The 16,734-nt window shown below is 35.4% G+C and overlaps 1 protein-coding gene across 5 annotated transcripts in view; it reads left to right on the plus strand.

The window, feature by feature from the left end:
* Positions 1–16,734, plus strand: part of EML4 (EMAP like 4) — a 142,636-nt gene that overhangs the window by 55,457 nt on the left and 70,445 nt on the right. For all 5 annotated transcript variants that reach the window (XM_076000705.1, XM_012756682.3, XM_012756684.3 and 2 more), the window contains 2 exons: positions 2,630–2,806; positions 15,131–15,257. In XM_076000705.1, the coding sequence (XP_075856820.1) occupies positions 2,630–2,806; positions 15,131–15,257 (304 nt within the window). The remainder of the gene's footprint in view (positions 1–2,629; positions 2,807–15,130; positions 15,258–16,734) is intronic.

A 16,734-nucleotide genomic window follows, 5' to 3' on the forward strand; every position in this document is an offset into this window, starting at 1 on the left:
GCACTTTAATTGTGCTTGAGTCTCAGATATCAAGACCAGTTTGGTGACCTTGGGCAAGCTATTTAATTTCTTGAGCTGCTTACTCAAATATAAAATATAGATAGTGTGAGGAAGGGGATGAGATAATAAATATGAGAGGTACAGTGGTAAATACAGGGCACTGTTAATAGTTAACTTTGTACTTGTTATGCCCTTTGAAAAATTGTGTATCCTATCATACTGTCTATCAGGTTGTGGTAGGATTTTTACAAGCTCAACCACCTTTCATATGACTATCCAAGTTTCACGAAATAAAACTTTAGTCATTTTTTTAAAATCAAAGTTCATATAGGTTAAATGACTTGCCAACGATAAAAGTTAGTTATGAAGTTGGTACTAAAACCCAGGACTGTAACCTTGGCATTATAGTCTGATAATCTTTCCACTAGGCTCTGCTGCCTTCTCAAAATAAATAGGTTACATGTTTATAAAATAATGTAAATATTTTATCTGTGATTATAATTTAAAGATATAGCTCATCCTTCATAAATTGAGAACAGTTTAGAAAGGCATATTCATGTAGTTCATTGACTTAATCAGGACCGTTGGCTTACAAATAACAGCTTGCAAAAAGTGAATTTATTAGGTTACATCATTGGCTGGAAAAATGTTAGAGTAACTCTGAAAATTGAAAGTCTAGGCTTCAGAGATTAGAACTGGAACTCAGGATAGTCATAACTCTCTCTATTACTGACAGCCCTAGGGCTGCATCCTTATAGCTGAAGAACCAAGAAGAAGGATGGGCCTCTGTCTCTGGGAAATTTGGAAGGACTGCGTTTGGCCTAACCTGTATTTTATGGCTAATCCTGTGGTAGAATTAGATTGAACCATGTGAAATTGGTAATAGTCATATTTATACCAGCTAAAAAGGCCATTTTATATGGTTCAACCTAATAGCGTGGGGTGGTTGAGGGAAGAATGAGGTATCATAGATTGAGAGCCCTATTAGGACCTAAAAACTGGTGGAGTTCCACAGAAGGAAAGAGCTGCTATTCTTCTTTCTACTGAAAGAAGGAGAATAGGAAAGCATTCTGGGCAGAAATAATAGTGACCATAGTCTAACACACTGACAGAGAATATGGGTCAGCTAGAATTCAACTGGTCCACCATGGAAATGAAAAAGACTTCAAATGTAAAAATTTCTAAGATGAGAGACTGAATTATTCTTACCAGTCCTTTTCTTAAGTATCACAGAGTTTGACATATTGGCCTTTATGTAACAAATGTGCCCAAAGCTCTCAAATTAAATCTTCTGTACTTTGTACATGTTCTAGTCACCTTCCTTATAACAGTCCTATTTAAAGTTGAAGAAATTAAGGCTCGAAGAGCTAAGTTGCCTAAGATTATGTAACTAATTAATACAGAACCAGAATTTGATGTCTAAAGATAAAACCCAGCTTTTCCTACGATACCAGTCCTTCTCAAAGATTGTCAATGAAATTACCAGTAAAGGCAGAAGAGAGTATACGTGTATATGTCTAGGAGGTCTGTTGGCTTATGTAATCTTAAATATGAATATTGTTTACTGTGCCATAATGTAATGGTGATAGCTTTGGTTTTTAAATGCTGAGATTGCTGTTTTGTTTTATAAAATTCAAACTTTGAATTAAATTGTTTAGCAAGATCCATGGCACATTATCTCAGTATGAGAAAAAAAGGCACACTCTGCCTTATTGTCTGAATGACTGACCCAGTTTAAATTACCTCACTCTGGTCCAAACAGCTCTTATGTTAGAAGCTAAAATATCCCCTCAGTGTAAGCCCAGGGTGTTTTTTACAGTTATTGTTATTTTCCCCACATGTCCCTGCTTATAGTGAATTAACCAATAGCTGTTGTTCTCTCCATATGTTTGAATTCTGATTGGCCCAACAAATAGAATAGTTTGTAATTATTGTGTTATAGCTAAACCTTATTTAAATGGTCTTTTTGTTGTTGTTATACACCTAAAGCAAATATTAGGTATGTACTTCATAAAAACTAGACCTTTTTAAAGAGAGGTTTGGGGTGTTAGGTAGAGAGACACAGAAGCAAAAAGTCTTTTGCTAATGACATAGCAGTATTGCCCTTTGTGGGGGTTGGGAGAGTATAATAGTAAAAGCAGAAGTAAAGGGCGCTTTCTCATCATTGCTTATGAAGGCGATGGGCTCCCTATCTGATACATAAAGCAAAACAGAAGTGATTTGTATTCCTTTTTTATTTTCGTAGAGAAGTATGATAATATTATGGTAATTAAGAAGGATACTTTGAATGGTTTTCAGATGTCCACAAAGTGATATATTTAGGGAACATTTTGGTGAGAAAACCTATTGAGGTGATGATATAAAAATAGGGAAAATTTGACCATGCATAAAATTTTCATTATTTTAATTATTTGTCAAATTTGTTAGCTTTTATTATTTTAAATTATTTAAAACAGCTATGAAAATCTTTGTAGAAGTTATTTTGTGTAAGCATAATGGGGTGTTGTGGGGGTTTTTTGTGGTTTCCCGCCCCCCATCTTTTAAAAGACTTATCTGGCTTAGTTTTTCTTACTGCAAAAATTCTTTCTCAAGAAGTTTACTTTAAAAATATTTCATATCTATTTTATAGATGATAGTATTTCTGCTGCAAGTACTTCTGATGTTCAAGATCGGCTCTCAGCTCTTGAGTTACGAGTTCAACAACAAGAAGATGAAATCACCGTGTTAAAGGCAGCTTTGGCTGATGTTTTGAGGCGTCTTGCTATTTCTGAAGATCATGTGGCCTCAGCGAAAAAATCAGTCCCAGGTAAAGGTAATTAAATGTGTTGTAAAGTAGGAAGAGTCTTTTTGCAACATTTTCTTTGAAAATTGAAATTGAGAATATAAAACTAGTTTCTCATTTCGATTATGTGTGATTTTAGTTTGTTCTTCATGACCTTTTTCTTTATTCCCAAATCTGAAAGTTTGTTTATTATTTTACACTGGGAATTTTTGTGTAATATCATTGATTGCACTTACAGGCTTTTATGTCATAGTATTTGTGTGAAGTTAGTATCTTCCAGCTAGATAATACATTTACTGAGGGCAGGAACTGAATCTTCTTTTTGTGTCTCCCATTCTGTCTTGAACATAGCAGGTAGGTGCTCATATTTTTTAAATCGATTGTATTATCATTACAGAAACACAATTTAAATCATTATAGTTTAAATAGTTTTATTCTGAGCCCTCTGTGGTCATTAATAGAATACTGAAAAAATTAATTTAAGCCCTGAAACTTACTGCCAGCCCCAGTACAATGGGAATATTAATTTCCAGACATTGGGAGTTTTCAAGGTTGAGAGAAGCAGTGTGATAAGGACTCTTGCTCTGAGTTTGGGACACATGTAGTGTGGCCTTTCCCTTCCTTCAACCATTGAGAGAGAATTTTAAATTCTTTCACATTAATCAAGCATGTAAACATATTATTTCATAAATCTTACTGTTTTCTTGGTAGAGTAGATGGAGATAAGTGTGATTATCCCCATTTTCTCGGTGGAAAAAGTGAAAATGTTCATTGGCTTACCTCCTTACTACAATAAGTCAGTGGAAATTGTTACCCTAGGGAGGAGTCTTACTTAACTTCCAAATTCTAGATAGATAGGAGACAGTGCAGTTAACCAGCATATTAGAAACAGTTTTGGAAGAAAGATTATGAATTCAGTTTCTAAATGTTGAGTTGGGGGTATATATGGCATATAGATAGATATATATATAAATAGCTGAATTACAGGTCTAGTGCTTATGTTAGTCTTGGCTAGCAATAAGAATTTGGGAATGTTCAGTTTATGGATAATGATTGAAGCCATAGAAATAGGATGTAAAATGAGAAGGCAGACCAGGAGAGTTCCATTGGGAGCTCCAGCATTTCAGCGTAGCAAAGAAAGAGTGATTCATGTTGCCAGCTGCTATAAAGAGGTCAAATAAAGACTGAGAGGTGACCATTGGATTTGGCACTTATGAGAATATTAGAAACCTCTCTGAAGCAATTTTAGTGGAGTGATAGGATTGCAAATCAAATTCCAGTATTTTTAGAAACAGCAATTGAGAAGAATTATGGGATTGAGAGCAGCAAATTATAGCCAGTCTTTCAAAAAATTTGCCTGATGGGAATGATGGTAATAGCTAGAAGAGGATACTAAATTGAAGGCTCATTATAATTTTTTAAAATTTTCTATTTTTTAACATGTTATAGACTTGAACACAAAGATACGTTGAGGACAAAAAGACAGTAGAGAGGAAAATGATATGGGGAAGCCAGGTGGTAATTGATGAGGCAAGTTTCCTGAGAGTTTGAGAAGAGATCTGAGAGCAATTGAGAAACTATTAGTCTTAAACAGAAAGAAGGCTACTGCTTCTGAGATAGAATGGAAAGATAAAACTGAGTAGAGGTCAACATATATTCATAGTTGTCAGGGCTGGAATTTTCAATCCTTAGCACTTTCTCTGTAGGAGACAGTGATACCCTTTAAGAAAGTAAGATGGGTCCTGGGTGGTAGAAAAAGGGAATAAATGTTTGGAATAATTAGAGTGGAGAATGAAAAAACATGGGTATACAAAAAAATACTCAGTGACCCTGAGGGTTTGGGGGTGGGTATCATTCTACCTGATTTTGTGATTCTCACTATTTTATCTCCCACCTTTAAGCACTTTGGGCCTACATGTTAACAGTAGAGAGTTAGAAGGCAAGATTGATCCTTTCATTAGTGGTAATGAGATAAATGTGTCAATGACAAGGAGTAAAGGACTTGAGAGTTTGGCAAAACACTTGATAGAAACCACTCTAGCCAATAATGTTATATTGTGGTTTTTAAATTTTTTTGAGAACCAACTTTGAGGACTGCCAAGACCAAGCCAGGAAAAAAAATTTATTTTGTTATAAATTGATTTTTATAAGAGGATTTAGTCTTTAAAAACATTAAAATTTTTATTTTTTATTTTTTTATTTTAGCATATTATGGGGGTATAAGTGTTAAGGTTACATATATTGCCCATGCCCCCTCCCCCCCAAAATTTTTTTATTATGCTAAAACAACAGCACATTGTAATCTTGTATTAAGTGAAAAAATTTATAGAATGTTCTGTTGTGTTTTTTATTTACAGAGATATTTCTATAAAGAAAACTCTGAAATATTTTAGGGAAATTTAGAGACTGCTTTTTTTATAATTCGGCAGTTATATTTTGTATGACACATCAGTTACTTAGCACCTACCTCTAACTGTTGTGAAATATAAATACAATTAACAAATTATAATACCTGTTCTCCAAGGCCATATATATTTTTTTATAAGTTGTCCTCTCATGTCCTTTTCTAATTGTCCTTATTCATAATTCTTTTGTTTCTAAAATACATCTAGGATCAGTTTTGTTAATGGCTCTTTAGTGCAGAATTACCCACTTCTGGAGCCATAGAGCCACTGTAGCTTCTACATTGGAACTTTTTCTTTTCACATAATACCAACTCCTAATTCTTATTAATAACCTTATTAATTAGAAAAGTACTAAGGTTCTTTCAATTGATTCTAAAATTCTACTTCATAAATTTACTTTATATATACATATGTATATTTTTTGTTTTGTTTTGTTTGAGACACAGTCTCACTCTGTTGTCCAGGCTAGAGTGCCATGGCATCAGCCTAGCTCACAGCAACCTGAAACTCCTGGGCTCAAGCGATCCTACTGCCTCAGCCTCCCGAGTAGCTGGGACGACAGGCATGCACCAGTATGCCCGGCTAATTTTTTCTATATATTTTTAGTTGGCCAATTAATTTCTTTCTATTTATAGTAGAGACTGGGTCTCGCTCTTGCTCAGACTGGTTTTGAACTCTTGACCTTGAATGATCCACCCACCTGGGCCTCCCAGAGTGCTAGGATTACAAGCGTGAGCCACCGCGCCCGGCCTGCTTTATATATTCTTATAACATGCTTAATGTGGTTACATTCTGAAATGGGGTCCATTACTGATTATTCTTTCAGTTACTTTTTTTAAGTGGTTTTTTGTTACGTGGATGAATTTGTATAAATGGTGAAATCAGGGGTTTTAGTGAACCTAGCACCCAAATAGTGTTCATTGTACTTGATATGTATTTTTTGATCCCTCACCCCACTCCCACTCTTCTACCTCTGAGTCTCCAAAGTTCATTATACCACTCTGTGTGACTGTGTATACCCATAGTTTAGCTCGCACATATAACTGAGTACATGCAGCATTTGTTTTTACATTTCTGAGATACTTCACTTAGGATAATGACTTCCAGTTCCATCCAAGTTGCTCCGAAAGACATTATTTCATTCTTCTTTATGGCTGAGTAGTATTCCACTTTAAGTTACTTTGTTACTTGGACACAGGCAGTGGCAGTCTATAAAATGGATTGATGGGATTGTTGATTATATAATCTTTAAGGGAAATAATTATAGATGAGTATAATTCATTGTTAAGAATTAATTACTCTATATCCCTTTACTAGAAAAACTTGCCTGACTAATTATGTTTTCCAATATTTATATTAAAACATCAAGAGAAATAAATATTTAAAGTATCATAATTTTGTTCTGGAAACTCTAAACAGCTTTATCTTAGAGTTTATATACAGTATACTGTGGAAAGTAATTGGAAAAAATATTCAGTGATTTTACACTATTGGCATTTGTGATAGCCTAAAATACATTAACTATCAGTTTTAACATTAAACAAGGTTGATATATTTGGAATAAACATGTTCTGCAAAGTATTTTCAAATAAGAGAAGTTTCTCATAAAATGCTTCTTAAAAATGAAATTATTTTATAGGGATTTGTGTTTTTCTTCACTTACAAAGTAAAATCATTTATACTAATGATACTCTGGACAGTTTTATCTCATGAATTGTTTTAGCCTCCTGTGAAGTAGAGTTTATAATATTTATTTACTTTCACATGAATTAGTGACAGGACAATGATCACTATCATCTTCTTAAACTATTTACATTTTGTAGAGGATTTTTCTTTAGAAGTCAGACTAAACTCCTGAGTATAAATAGGATGGAACTGTTTCATGAAGCAATGGATAAAAGGATAGGTCAACTTCTTTTTGCTGAAGACAACTATTAATATAGTTTTGCCAGGTGGTGGTGATACGAGGGGACGTCACTTGGCTTCTGTATGGCTAAAACTAGATGTTAATGGTATGTGTTAAGGACTTAATTCTGCTATGTCACTTCATAGTAGTATTGCCATTCAGTAAATGCCAAAAATCAGAAACACACCTAACTAGTCATTTTGGTTCTCTTCTTTTAGTTTATCTTTTACAGTGTGCCAGCAATATTTAAAGCTAAGCCCCATTTTTTTCTTGAGTATATTAAGCCAGACACTTAAATGAGGTAGAAAGTTTTCCCATTAGTTTTTAAGGTGGCCAGTCATTTAAATTTCTCATATGCCTTCTCCTCTATCAGAGAATTCTTTCCTTTTGACAGCATATGTTCATAATATATGCACCAGTTGCAACTGAATGCTTGCCAAAAGAAAAAAATTACCTGTACTTTGGAGCAAAAGGGAAGGCCCAGGGAACACTTTGGCAGTTTTAACTGCCAGGAAGACAAATTATGTCACAGCTGGTGACTGGGAAACCCATTAGGACCTCTTGGGGTGACCAAATGAATGTAATTTGAGAATACAGTCTAGTGGCATTATGTGAAGACAAGCTGTTAGTATACAATGATACAGCGGTAAAAAAGTCAAATTATCTGAAGGTGGCAATTAGTCATTTAAATCAAGAAACTGCTAGTTAAACCAAAGTATGAAGCATTGTGATTGCCACTTGAGAAATAAAAGAACCCAGAAGCAAAATTGAAATGTATAGGTCAGTTCTCCAAAAGAAACATTCTTAATTTTGTAAAATGCTGGGGTACTGTAAAGGCACCAGTCTACCCCAAATAACATTTGAGAGAAGGCAAGGATTGTCATAGGTTTGCTGTAAATGTTGTTGATAAGTAAATTACATTCATCAGGTTGGCAAGGTATGAATTTCCTTGGAGGGGGCTCTTACGCTAAAATGACTGATAATTATGGTAGGAGATGAGGGAGTGTCTCGTTATCTCATTATTTTGACAACACCTCAGAGACTTGTGCGTTGCTCTTTGTGTGTTGCTCTTTGTGTGTATAAGTAGAGTTATGCATCAGTTACTGACAGGGATATGTTCTGAGAAATGCATCGTTAGGCAATTGCATCATTTGAACATCATAGAATGTGCTTACACAAACCCAGATGGTGTAACCTCCTATATACCTAGGCTATAGGATATTGCTCCTAGGCTACAAATCTGTACAGCATGTTACTGTAGTGAATACTGTAGGCAGTTGCAACACAGTGTGTTTGTGTATCTAAACATAGAAAAGGTACAGTAAAAATATGGTATTATAATCATATGGGACCACCATCATGTATGTGGTTCATCATGGACCGAGACATCATATGTGCCGCATGACTGTTTATTAGTGGAAATTGCCTTAGACCAGGCAGCAATTACCATTTACAGAGTAATTTGCAGAGCAATTACCATTTACATTTTTCTTTGAGAGTCAGATGCTTCTTTGTCATTTCCATTCAAAATATACTTTTAGGCCGGGCGCTGTGGCTCACGCCTGTAATCCTAGCTCTTGGGAGGCCGAGGCGGGCGGATTGCTCAAGGTCAGGAGTTCAAAACCAGCCTGAGCAAGAGCGAGACCCCGTCTCTACTATAAATAGAAAGAAATTAATTGGCCAACTGATATATATATAAAAAAAATTAGCCGGGCATGGTGGCGCATGCCTGTAGTCCCAGCTACCTGGGAGGCTGAGGCAGAAGGATCACTCGAGCCCAGGAGTTTGAGGTTGCTGTGAGCTAGGCTGACGCCACGGCACTCACTCTAGCCTGGGCAACAAAGTGAGACTCTGTCTCAAAAAAAAAAAAAAATACTTTTAAAAAACTAGTGGCTAGGAGTTGAAAGGACTAAGGGTACATCTTCCTGTGAGACGAGAGGAAAGGAGAAATGTACAGATATATTAATAATTCCAAATGGAGAAGATAAAATTTGATGGAGTAAATGTAGCCCTCAATCTTCTCAAAGAATGAAGGAAGGTAATCAACAGACTGGGAAAAGTGGCAAGGAGTTTGAAAATGAAGAGAGTGGAAGAGGTATACAGATGGAGCCATAGCGCATGTGATAGAGAATCTGGGATTGGTAAAAGATTTTAAGTATCAACTGGAATTCTTACTCCATGAGCCAGGTTTACCCTTCTCCTGATCAAAATTTTACCCATCCATTAAGGCCTCAAATTATTTCCTGAAATGATCTTTCTGTTTTTTGTCTCTTCAGCTAATCTTTCTCTTCTTCTAACCTTTTTTCAAACTTTCCCTTTTCCATGGTTACTACTGTCTGCTTTGGCCAAACACTCAGAAAGTTATTCCCCTGTATTAGGTGATGTTATCGCAAATCAAAAGCACCCGAACTAAATGGTACCATCTAGGAGGGAGAAAGTGGGGATGTGTTCAGGAAGGGTTATGTAGGGACCTCAGCTCCAATAATAAATAGATACATGATTCAAAAGGCAAAACCAGGATTTCAATTCTGGTAATGGCTAAGTAATCTCTTTTATTTTTCTTTCACTATAAACTTCACAGCAGTTCTTACAGAATGGGGTAATTTGAACAGGATTAGAAGACTTCTGCAAAGTTTCAGTTGATCTGTTTTTAATTTGTTTCTTCGCAGTAGCATTTTATGTAATGATTAATTAAAGGTTTTAGGGTGGCTCAGTCTTTGTAAGAATATATTCATATTCAGTATATTATATTTCATAATCAGTAACTAAAACTTTACCATAAAGTTAAAATTGCTAAGGAAGGAATCACAGGAATCACATCAGTATCAAGATGAAATGTCAATTTAGGTTTGTAATTGCTACAAATACAAAGTTGAAGTTGATATGGCATTTGAAGCATTGGTAAAAAGAATGATAAAAATTCCTGTAATTATTTTTTTAAATGACATTAAAAGAATGCAGAAATTCAAAAGCAACTGAAACAATCCTATTACGTATTAAAAGCAGATATTGTGTGTATATGTATTATACATATAAAGAGTTATGTATATATTTTGTAAACATTTCTAGTAATTTGTTGGCATCTAGCAAATAAAAAAACCCACAAGTTATTAAATTCCAAATGGGTTACAAAGGACTTATTACTCCTTATGCATATTGTGACCCTAATTGAAATATTTAGAAACTGAAAGGGTTATTTCATAATGGAGAGTATAATATGTTTGTTTTTCTATTGGTGACAATTGATGACTTGGCATGCATGAAATAAAGCTCTTCTTTCTTCCTGAAACAGGTATAAGAATGTGAAGAAACCTTTCTCTGTTTATGTGTGTGTTCATTAGACAGTGTCTGACGTATTTAAAATAAGAAACCCAGAATGTAACTGTTGATCTATTGTCTGTCTCACTACTGCACTCCAGTTCCTCAGAAACAGAGAACATTCATATGTAATTCATTGCCGAAAGGCTTACATCGTGTATATATGTTGGGAGAGAGGGAGAATCTAATAAAGAAGTCAAAAATATAATAAAATTATCATTCATACTTTAGTCTTTGGTGTGGTTTCAAAATTTCTCCAGTGTTTTAAATTTTGTTTTCTTTCACAAGTGACTGCAATCAACCAAATCTTTATGAGAGTCCAGCTTAGGCTAAAGACTTGCCATTTTCAATATATAGTACTTGATAATTTTCAGTCATATATTGTTGAGACCTACTTTTTCACTCACATAAGCACTTTCACCTTTCTATTTTTCCATTCTTTTTTTTTTTTTTTTTTTTTTTTGGAGACATACTGGTGCTAGGCTCGAGTGCTATGGTGTCAGCCTAGCTCACAGCAACCTCAAACTCCTGGGCTCAAGCAATCCTCCTGCCTCAGCTTCCCAAGTAGCTGGGGCTACAGGTGTGTGCCACCATGCCCAGCTAATTTTTTCCTATTTTTAGTTGCCTGGCTAATGTCTCTATTTTTAGTAGAGACGGGGTCTTGCTCTTGTAGAGACTAGTTTCAAACTCTTGACCTCAAGCAGTCCTCCCTCCTCAGCCTCCCCAAGTGCTAGGATTACAGGCATGAGCCACCGTGCCAGGCCTTTTTCCATTCATTTTATATAATAAACATAAAATATTCAAATAATTGCACAAACATTTTTTGGGGTTTTTAATTAATTAAAAAGAAATGATGGTAATGTGATCATTTTTATACATAATGTAAAATTTAGCACTTTAACCATTTTTTTGGTGTACAGTTCAGTGGCATTAAATATATTTACATTGTTGTGCAGCCATCGCCACTATCCATCTCTAGAACTTTTTCATCTTCCCAAACTGAAACTCTATACCCACTGAACAGTAAACTCTGTACCTGTTGAACCGTAATTCCACATTGTCTTCTCACCTCCAACTCCTAGCAACCACCATTTTATTTTCTGTTTCTATGAATTTGGCTACTGTAGGTACCTCATCTAAATGGAATCATACAATATTTATGTTTTTGTGACTGGCTTATTTTAGTTAGCATAATGTCTTAAAGGTCCTTCTTAAGGTTGTTCTTCTTAAAGGTTCTTATAATATGTGTCACAATTTCATTCCGTTTTTAAGGTTGAATAATATTCCATTGTATGTACATACCACATTTGGTTATCTTTTCATCCGTCAGTGGACATTTGGGTTGTTTCCACCTTTTAACTATTGAATATTATTGCTGTGACCATTGGTGTATAGATATCCGTTTGAGTTTCTGCTTTCAGTTCTTTTGTGTTTATCCTGAGAAGTGGAATTGCTGAATCAATATGGTAATCCTGTGTTTAGTTTTTTGAGAAACTACCATGTTGTTTTCCACAATGGCTGCAACATTTACATTCCTACCAGTAGGGTTCCAGTTTGTCTACATCCTTGCCATCACTTGTTTTTTTTCCTGTTTAATTTTTTATAATAATCATCCTAATGGGTGTGATTAATCTCTTTTTTGACATAAGGTTTGGGACATTGAAAGATAGCGTAAAGGGCAGGCACAGTAGCTCATGCCTGTAATCCTAGCACCCTGGGAGGCCAAGAAGGGAGGATTGCTTAAGCTCAGGAGTTCGAGACCACCCTGAGTAACAGCAAGACCCCGTCTCAACTAAAAATAGAAAAAATTAGCCAAGTGCTGTGGTATGCTCCCGTAGTCCCAGCTACTCATAAAGCTGAAGCAGGATGATTAGCCCAGGAGTTTAAGGTTGCAGTGAGCCACGATGACGCCACTGCACTCTACCTGGGATGATAGAGTAAGACTGTCTTTAAAAAAAAAAAAAAAAAAGCATAGAAAGTGAATTGTAGGTGGTGTGTGTGTATGTATGTATGTATATATATATATTAATAATAGTGGCTAGTGGGGATTTGTTTATGATAAAAAGTAAAAAAACATATTTCAAAAACCAGCTGTTGGCAAAGCAGTGCTTGGAGGAAATCTTTTAGCTATAAATGCCTACATTAAAAAAGAAGAAAGGTCTGAAATCAGTAACCCAACTTTACACCTTAAGGAACTATAAAAGAAAAAAACAAAAACTAAATCCAAAGCTAGTAGAAAGAAGAAAATAAAGATTAGAGCAGAAATAAATGAAGTAGAAAATAGAAAAATAGAATCAGTGAACCCAAAAGTTATGAGATAAGATAAGATAGCACTTCATACCCTCTGAGATGGCTGTAATTAAAAAAAAAAAACCTGAAAATAACAAGTGTTAGCAAGGATATGGTCAAATTGGAATCCTCATCCATTGCTGGCAGGATTGTAAAATGGTGCACTCACTGTGTTTGACAGTTCCTCAATAAGTTAAATATAGTACAACCAAATGACCCAGCAATTCCACTCCTAGGTATAAACCCAAAATAATTAAAAACAGGTGTTCAAACAAAAGCTTGTACACAAATATTCATGGCAGCACTATTCACTATAGCCAAAATGTGGAAACAGTCTAGATGTTTATCAACAGATGAGTGGATAAACAAAATATAGTATATCCATGCATTGGAATATTCTTCAGCCATAAAAAAGAATGAAATACTCATACATGCTTAGCATGATGAACCAAACATTGTATTATATGAAAGAAACCGAACACAAAAGGGCACATATTGTATGATTCCTTGTGTATAAGATATCCAGAATAAGGAGATCTCTAGAGACAAAGCAGATTAATGGTTGACGGGCTGGGAGGAGGAAGGCCTCTATAGAGAGTTGACTACTGAATGGGTAACTGAATGGGTATGGTATTTCTATTTGGGGTGATAAAAATGTTCTGAAACTTGATAGTGGTGATGGTTGCACAACACTGTGAATATACTAAATGCCACTGAATTGTACACTTTTAAATGGTTAAAATGGGAAGTTTTATGAGTATTTTACCACAATAAAAAAAATGCTGTTGATAAAAGAAGTCACCTGTTTAGCAGGCTAGCACTAAAGTTGATGACCAGTGGTATTAACATAATTGGGGTGTTATTCTCCTACACTGCTGGTGGGACTGCAAACTAGTTCAACCTCTGTGGAAAGCAATATGGAGATACCTCAAAGCGATACAAGTAGATCTACCATTTGATCCAGCAATTCCACTACTGGGCATCTACCCAAAAGATCAAAAGTCACTTTATGAAAAAGACACCTGCACTCGAATGTTTATAGCAGCACAATTCACAATTGCAAAGCTGTGGAAACAACCCAAGTGCCCATTAATTCATGAGTGGATTAATAAAATGTGGTATATGTATACCATGGAGTACTACTCAGCTTTAAGAAACAATGATGATATAGCACCTCTTATAGATTCCTGGATACAGCTGTAACCCATTCTACTAAGTGAAGTATCTCAACAATGGAAAAACCAGCACCACATGTACTCACCAGCAAATTGGTATTAATGGATCAACACCTAAGTGGACATATAGGAGGAACATTTATCGGGTGTCAGGAGGGTGGGAGGGGGGAGGAGGACAGGGCATATACAACCACAATGAGTAAGATGTGCAACGTTTGGAGGATGGACACGCTTGAAGCTCTTACTAGAGAGGGGAAGGGCATGGGCAATGTATGTAACCTAAACATTTGTACCCCCATAATACGCTAAAATTAAAAAAATTGAGATCTTATTATACCTTATTATATGTGAAAATTTTCCTGGGAAGTTTCAAAAAATAAATGCAGTAGGTCTCCCCCTCCGGATTCATTCATTCTGAGGTAGGACCTAGGAATCTATATTATGAAAGCACTTTAGGTGATTAGGATACAAGTGGCCCACAACAGCTTATTCTTAACAAAAATGCAGTGTTATACTACCATTCATGGAACACTGTAGGATGCCAGATATTTTAGTTAGTTCCTATATGTAAAAGTTTTTTACTCTCTGTGCTTTTATGAAAAGAAGCAAACAAGCATGAGATTGGCTTAATCAAAAAGTTAGATTTTGCTTTTGTGCATGTGAGAAAACTGAGTCCAAAAATTCAAAACTATTCTGTTCCCAAATCTTTAAGTAAACTTGACTCTTAGTACATGTGATTGTCTTATCTTGTGACTTTGAGTCTTCTGACCACACCAACATACCCATCTCAGGTATATTCCACTGCTTCTACTGTATACGTTAAAGCAGAGATTACTTCATATACTTATGCTTTATTTATATGGAATAACATTCTAGAACTTAACATTTATGGTTTCTAGGATTTAAAATTTATGGTTTCAACAAAACCTGAGCTATTTTGGAAGATCAGTGATAAGGGATTTATGGTTTACTTGAGGCACAACTTTTGAATCATGTGCTTTAAAGCTGCTAATGTATGGAGAGCAAACCAAAGATAAGAGAATTAGCCTTGCATGCATTTTAGCAACTCAGCATGGCTTTTCTATAGGTTTGTTTTGATGAGATTAAGTCTTGAGGCAGTAATATCAGGTGTTAAATATCAAGGGGACAGTCAACTCACTAGCTATAAACACTAATGGACTTAATTTTTTAAATGTCAGTCTTTGAGGAATATTTTTAAGTTTGATATAAAATTTTTTTGCTTAAATGTCTTTAGGCCAGCCCAGCCTTCGAGAACCTTCCACATCTTGTAAAACCAGTGACAGTGGAACAAACAGAAAACCAAGTTATGCCAGCTCTGTGTCAATTGCAAGAAAACAAACACTCTCATCTGCTGCTAAAAGGTACCCATTTGTAAAAGGGGAAAAAAGCTAACATTGCAAAATTGTCTGACTGTGATAGGACAATCTGCTTTTGAAAAGAATATGAAATAGAGCTGTATGGTACAAGGGAACATGTCCTTTGAATTCTTTAACTGTGAATGTAGAGGTATCTAGCCTATGCTCACTGCATTTGCATTTATCATACCTCTTGAGTTGTATGAGGAAGCTTTTGTTTCTTTTTAATTATTTCTTTTTAATAAGCATTTATTGATAAGTATTGCTATATTTAAAGAAACTATATTAGTGAATTTTCCATAACAAATGATATATTGTATTTGATACAGCATTTTTAAAGGGAAGGCAGAATCTTTTATATGTATCTACATCAGTGGGAGGTTAAATGCTACTATAACTTTTGTTGTCTTTTTTTTTTTTTAAGAGACAAGGTCTCTTTCGCCCAGACTGGAATGCAGTAGTGCCATTATAGCTTACTGCGTCCTCAAACTCCTGGGCTCAAGCAGTCCTCCACCTTAGGCTCCCGAGTAGCTGGGACCACAGGCATGCACCACCACATCTGGCTAATTTTTTTTTAGAGTCAAGGTAGGGAGATGGGGTGAGTGGGATCTTGCTATATTACTCAGGCTGGTCACAAACTCCTAGCCTCAAGTGATCCTTCACTGTAAGCCTCCTGAGTAGCTCGGATTATAGGTGTGAACCACCACACCTGGCTAACTTTTATTCTTTAAATATAATATTAAGGCTTAATTCAAAATATTATAGAATTGTGTGGGGTGTGTGTGTTTGTGTGTGCAAGTTAAGGGATGATGGACAGGAATGTTGTGGAATTACTACAATATACAAGTTTTAGTGGATTACAGATTTGGATTCTATATGTTCTTTTCATCAATTACTTTATTCTAATAAAATTACTTACAGAATTTTCCCCCTTTTCCCCCCTAGCAAATTTTCCATGTGGAGTTTAGAGAGACCATAAGAGATCAACTACATATTCTTAAAACTGTTTTCTATAAAGAATTAGTGAAGAGAAACCTTAAGTAATAAGATAATGTATAACAATGTACTGATGGAAAATGCTTATCTCACTAAACTAATCCCAATGACTGAGTCATTTATCAACATGGATTTACAGATGTTTAACCAAACAGTTGGCTGCAGGAATGGTGAAGAATTTCTTCTATAATTCAGTCTTTGAAGTCATTATTACAGAATATAGACTGCCCCCTCCAAAGGATGCCAAAATTTATTATCTGTGTTCCATTTTCAGGAGAAAAGGACAAATTATAAGAAAACAAACTCATGGTGGTAATACGATTTTTTTTTTTTTTTTTTTTTTTGAGACAGAGTCTCACTTTGTTGTCCAGGCTAGAGTGAGTGCCGTGGCGTCAGCCTAGCTCACAGCAACCTCAAACTCCTGGGCTCGAGTGATCCTTCTGCCTCAGCCTCCCGAGTAGCTGGGACTACAGGCATGCGCCACTAT

The sequence above is a fragment of the Microcebus murinus genome, chromosome 3 (genome assembly GCF_040939455.1).
Source record: "Microcebus murinus isolate Inina chromosome 3, M.murinus_Inina_mat1.0, whole genome shotgun sequence".
NCBI lineage: Eukaryota > Metazoa > Chordata > Mammalia > Primates > Cheirogaleidae > Microcebus > Microcebus murinus.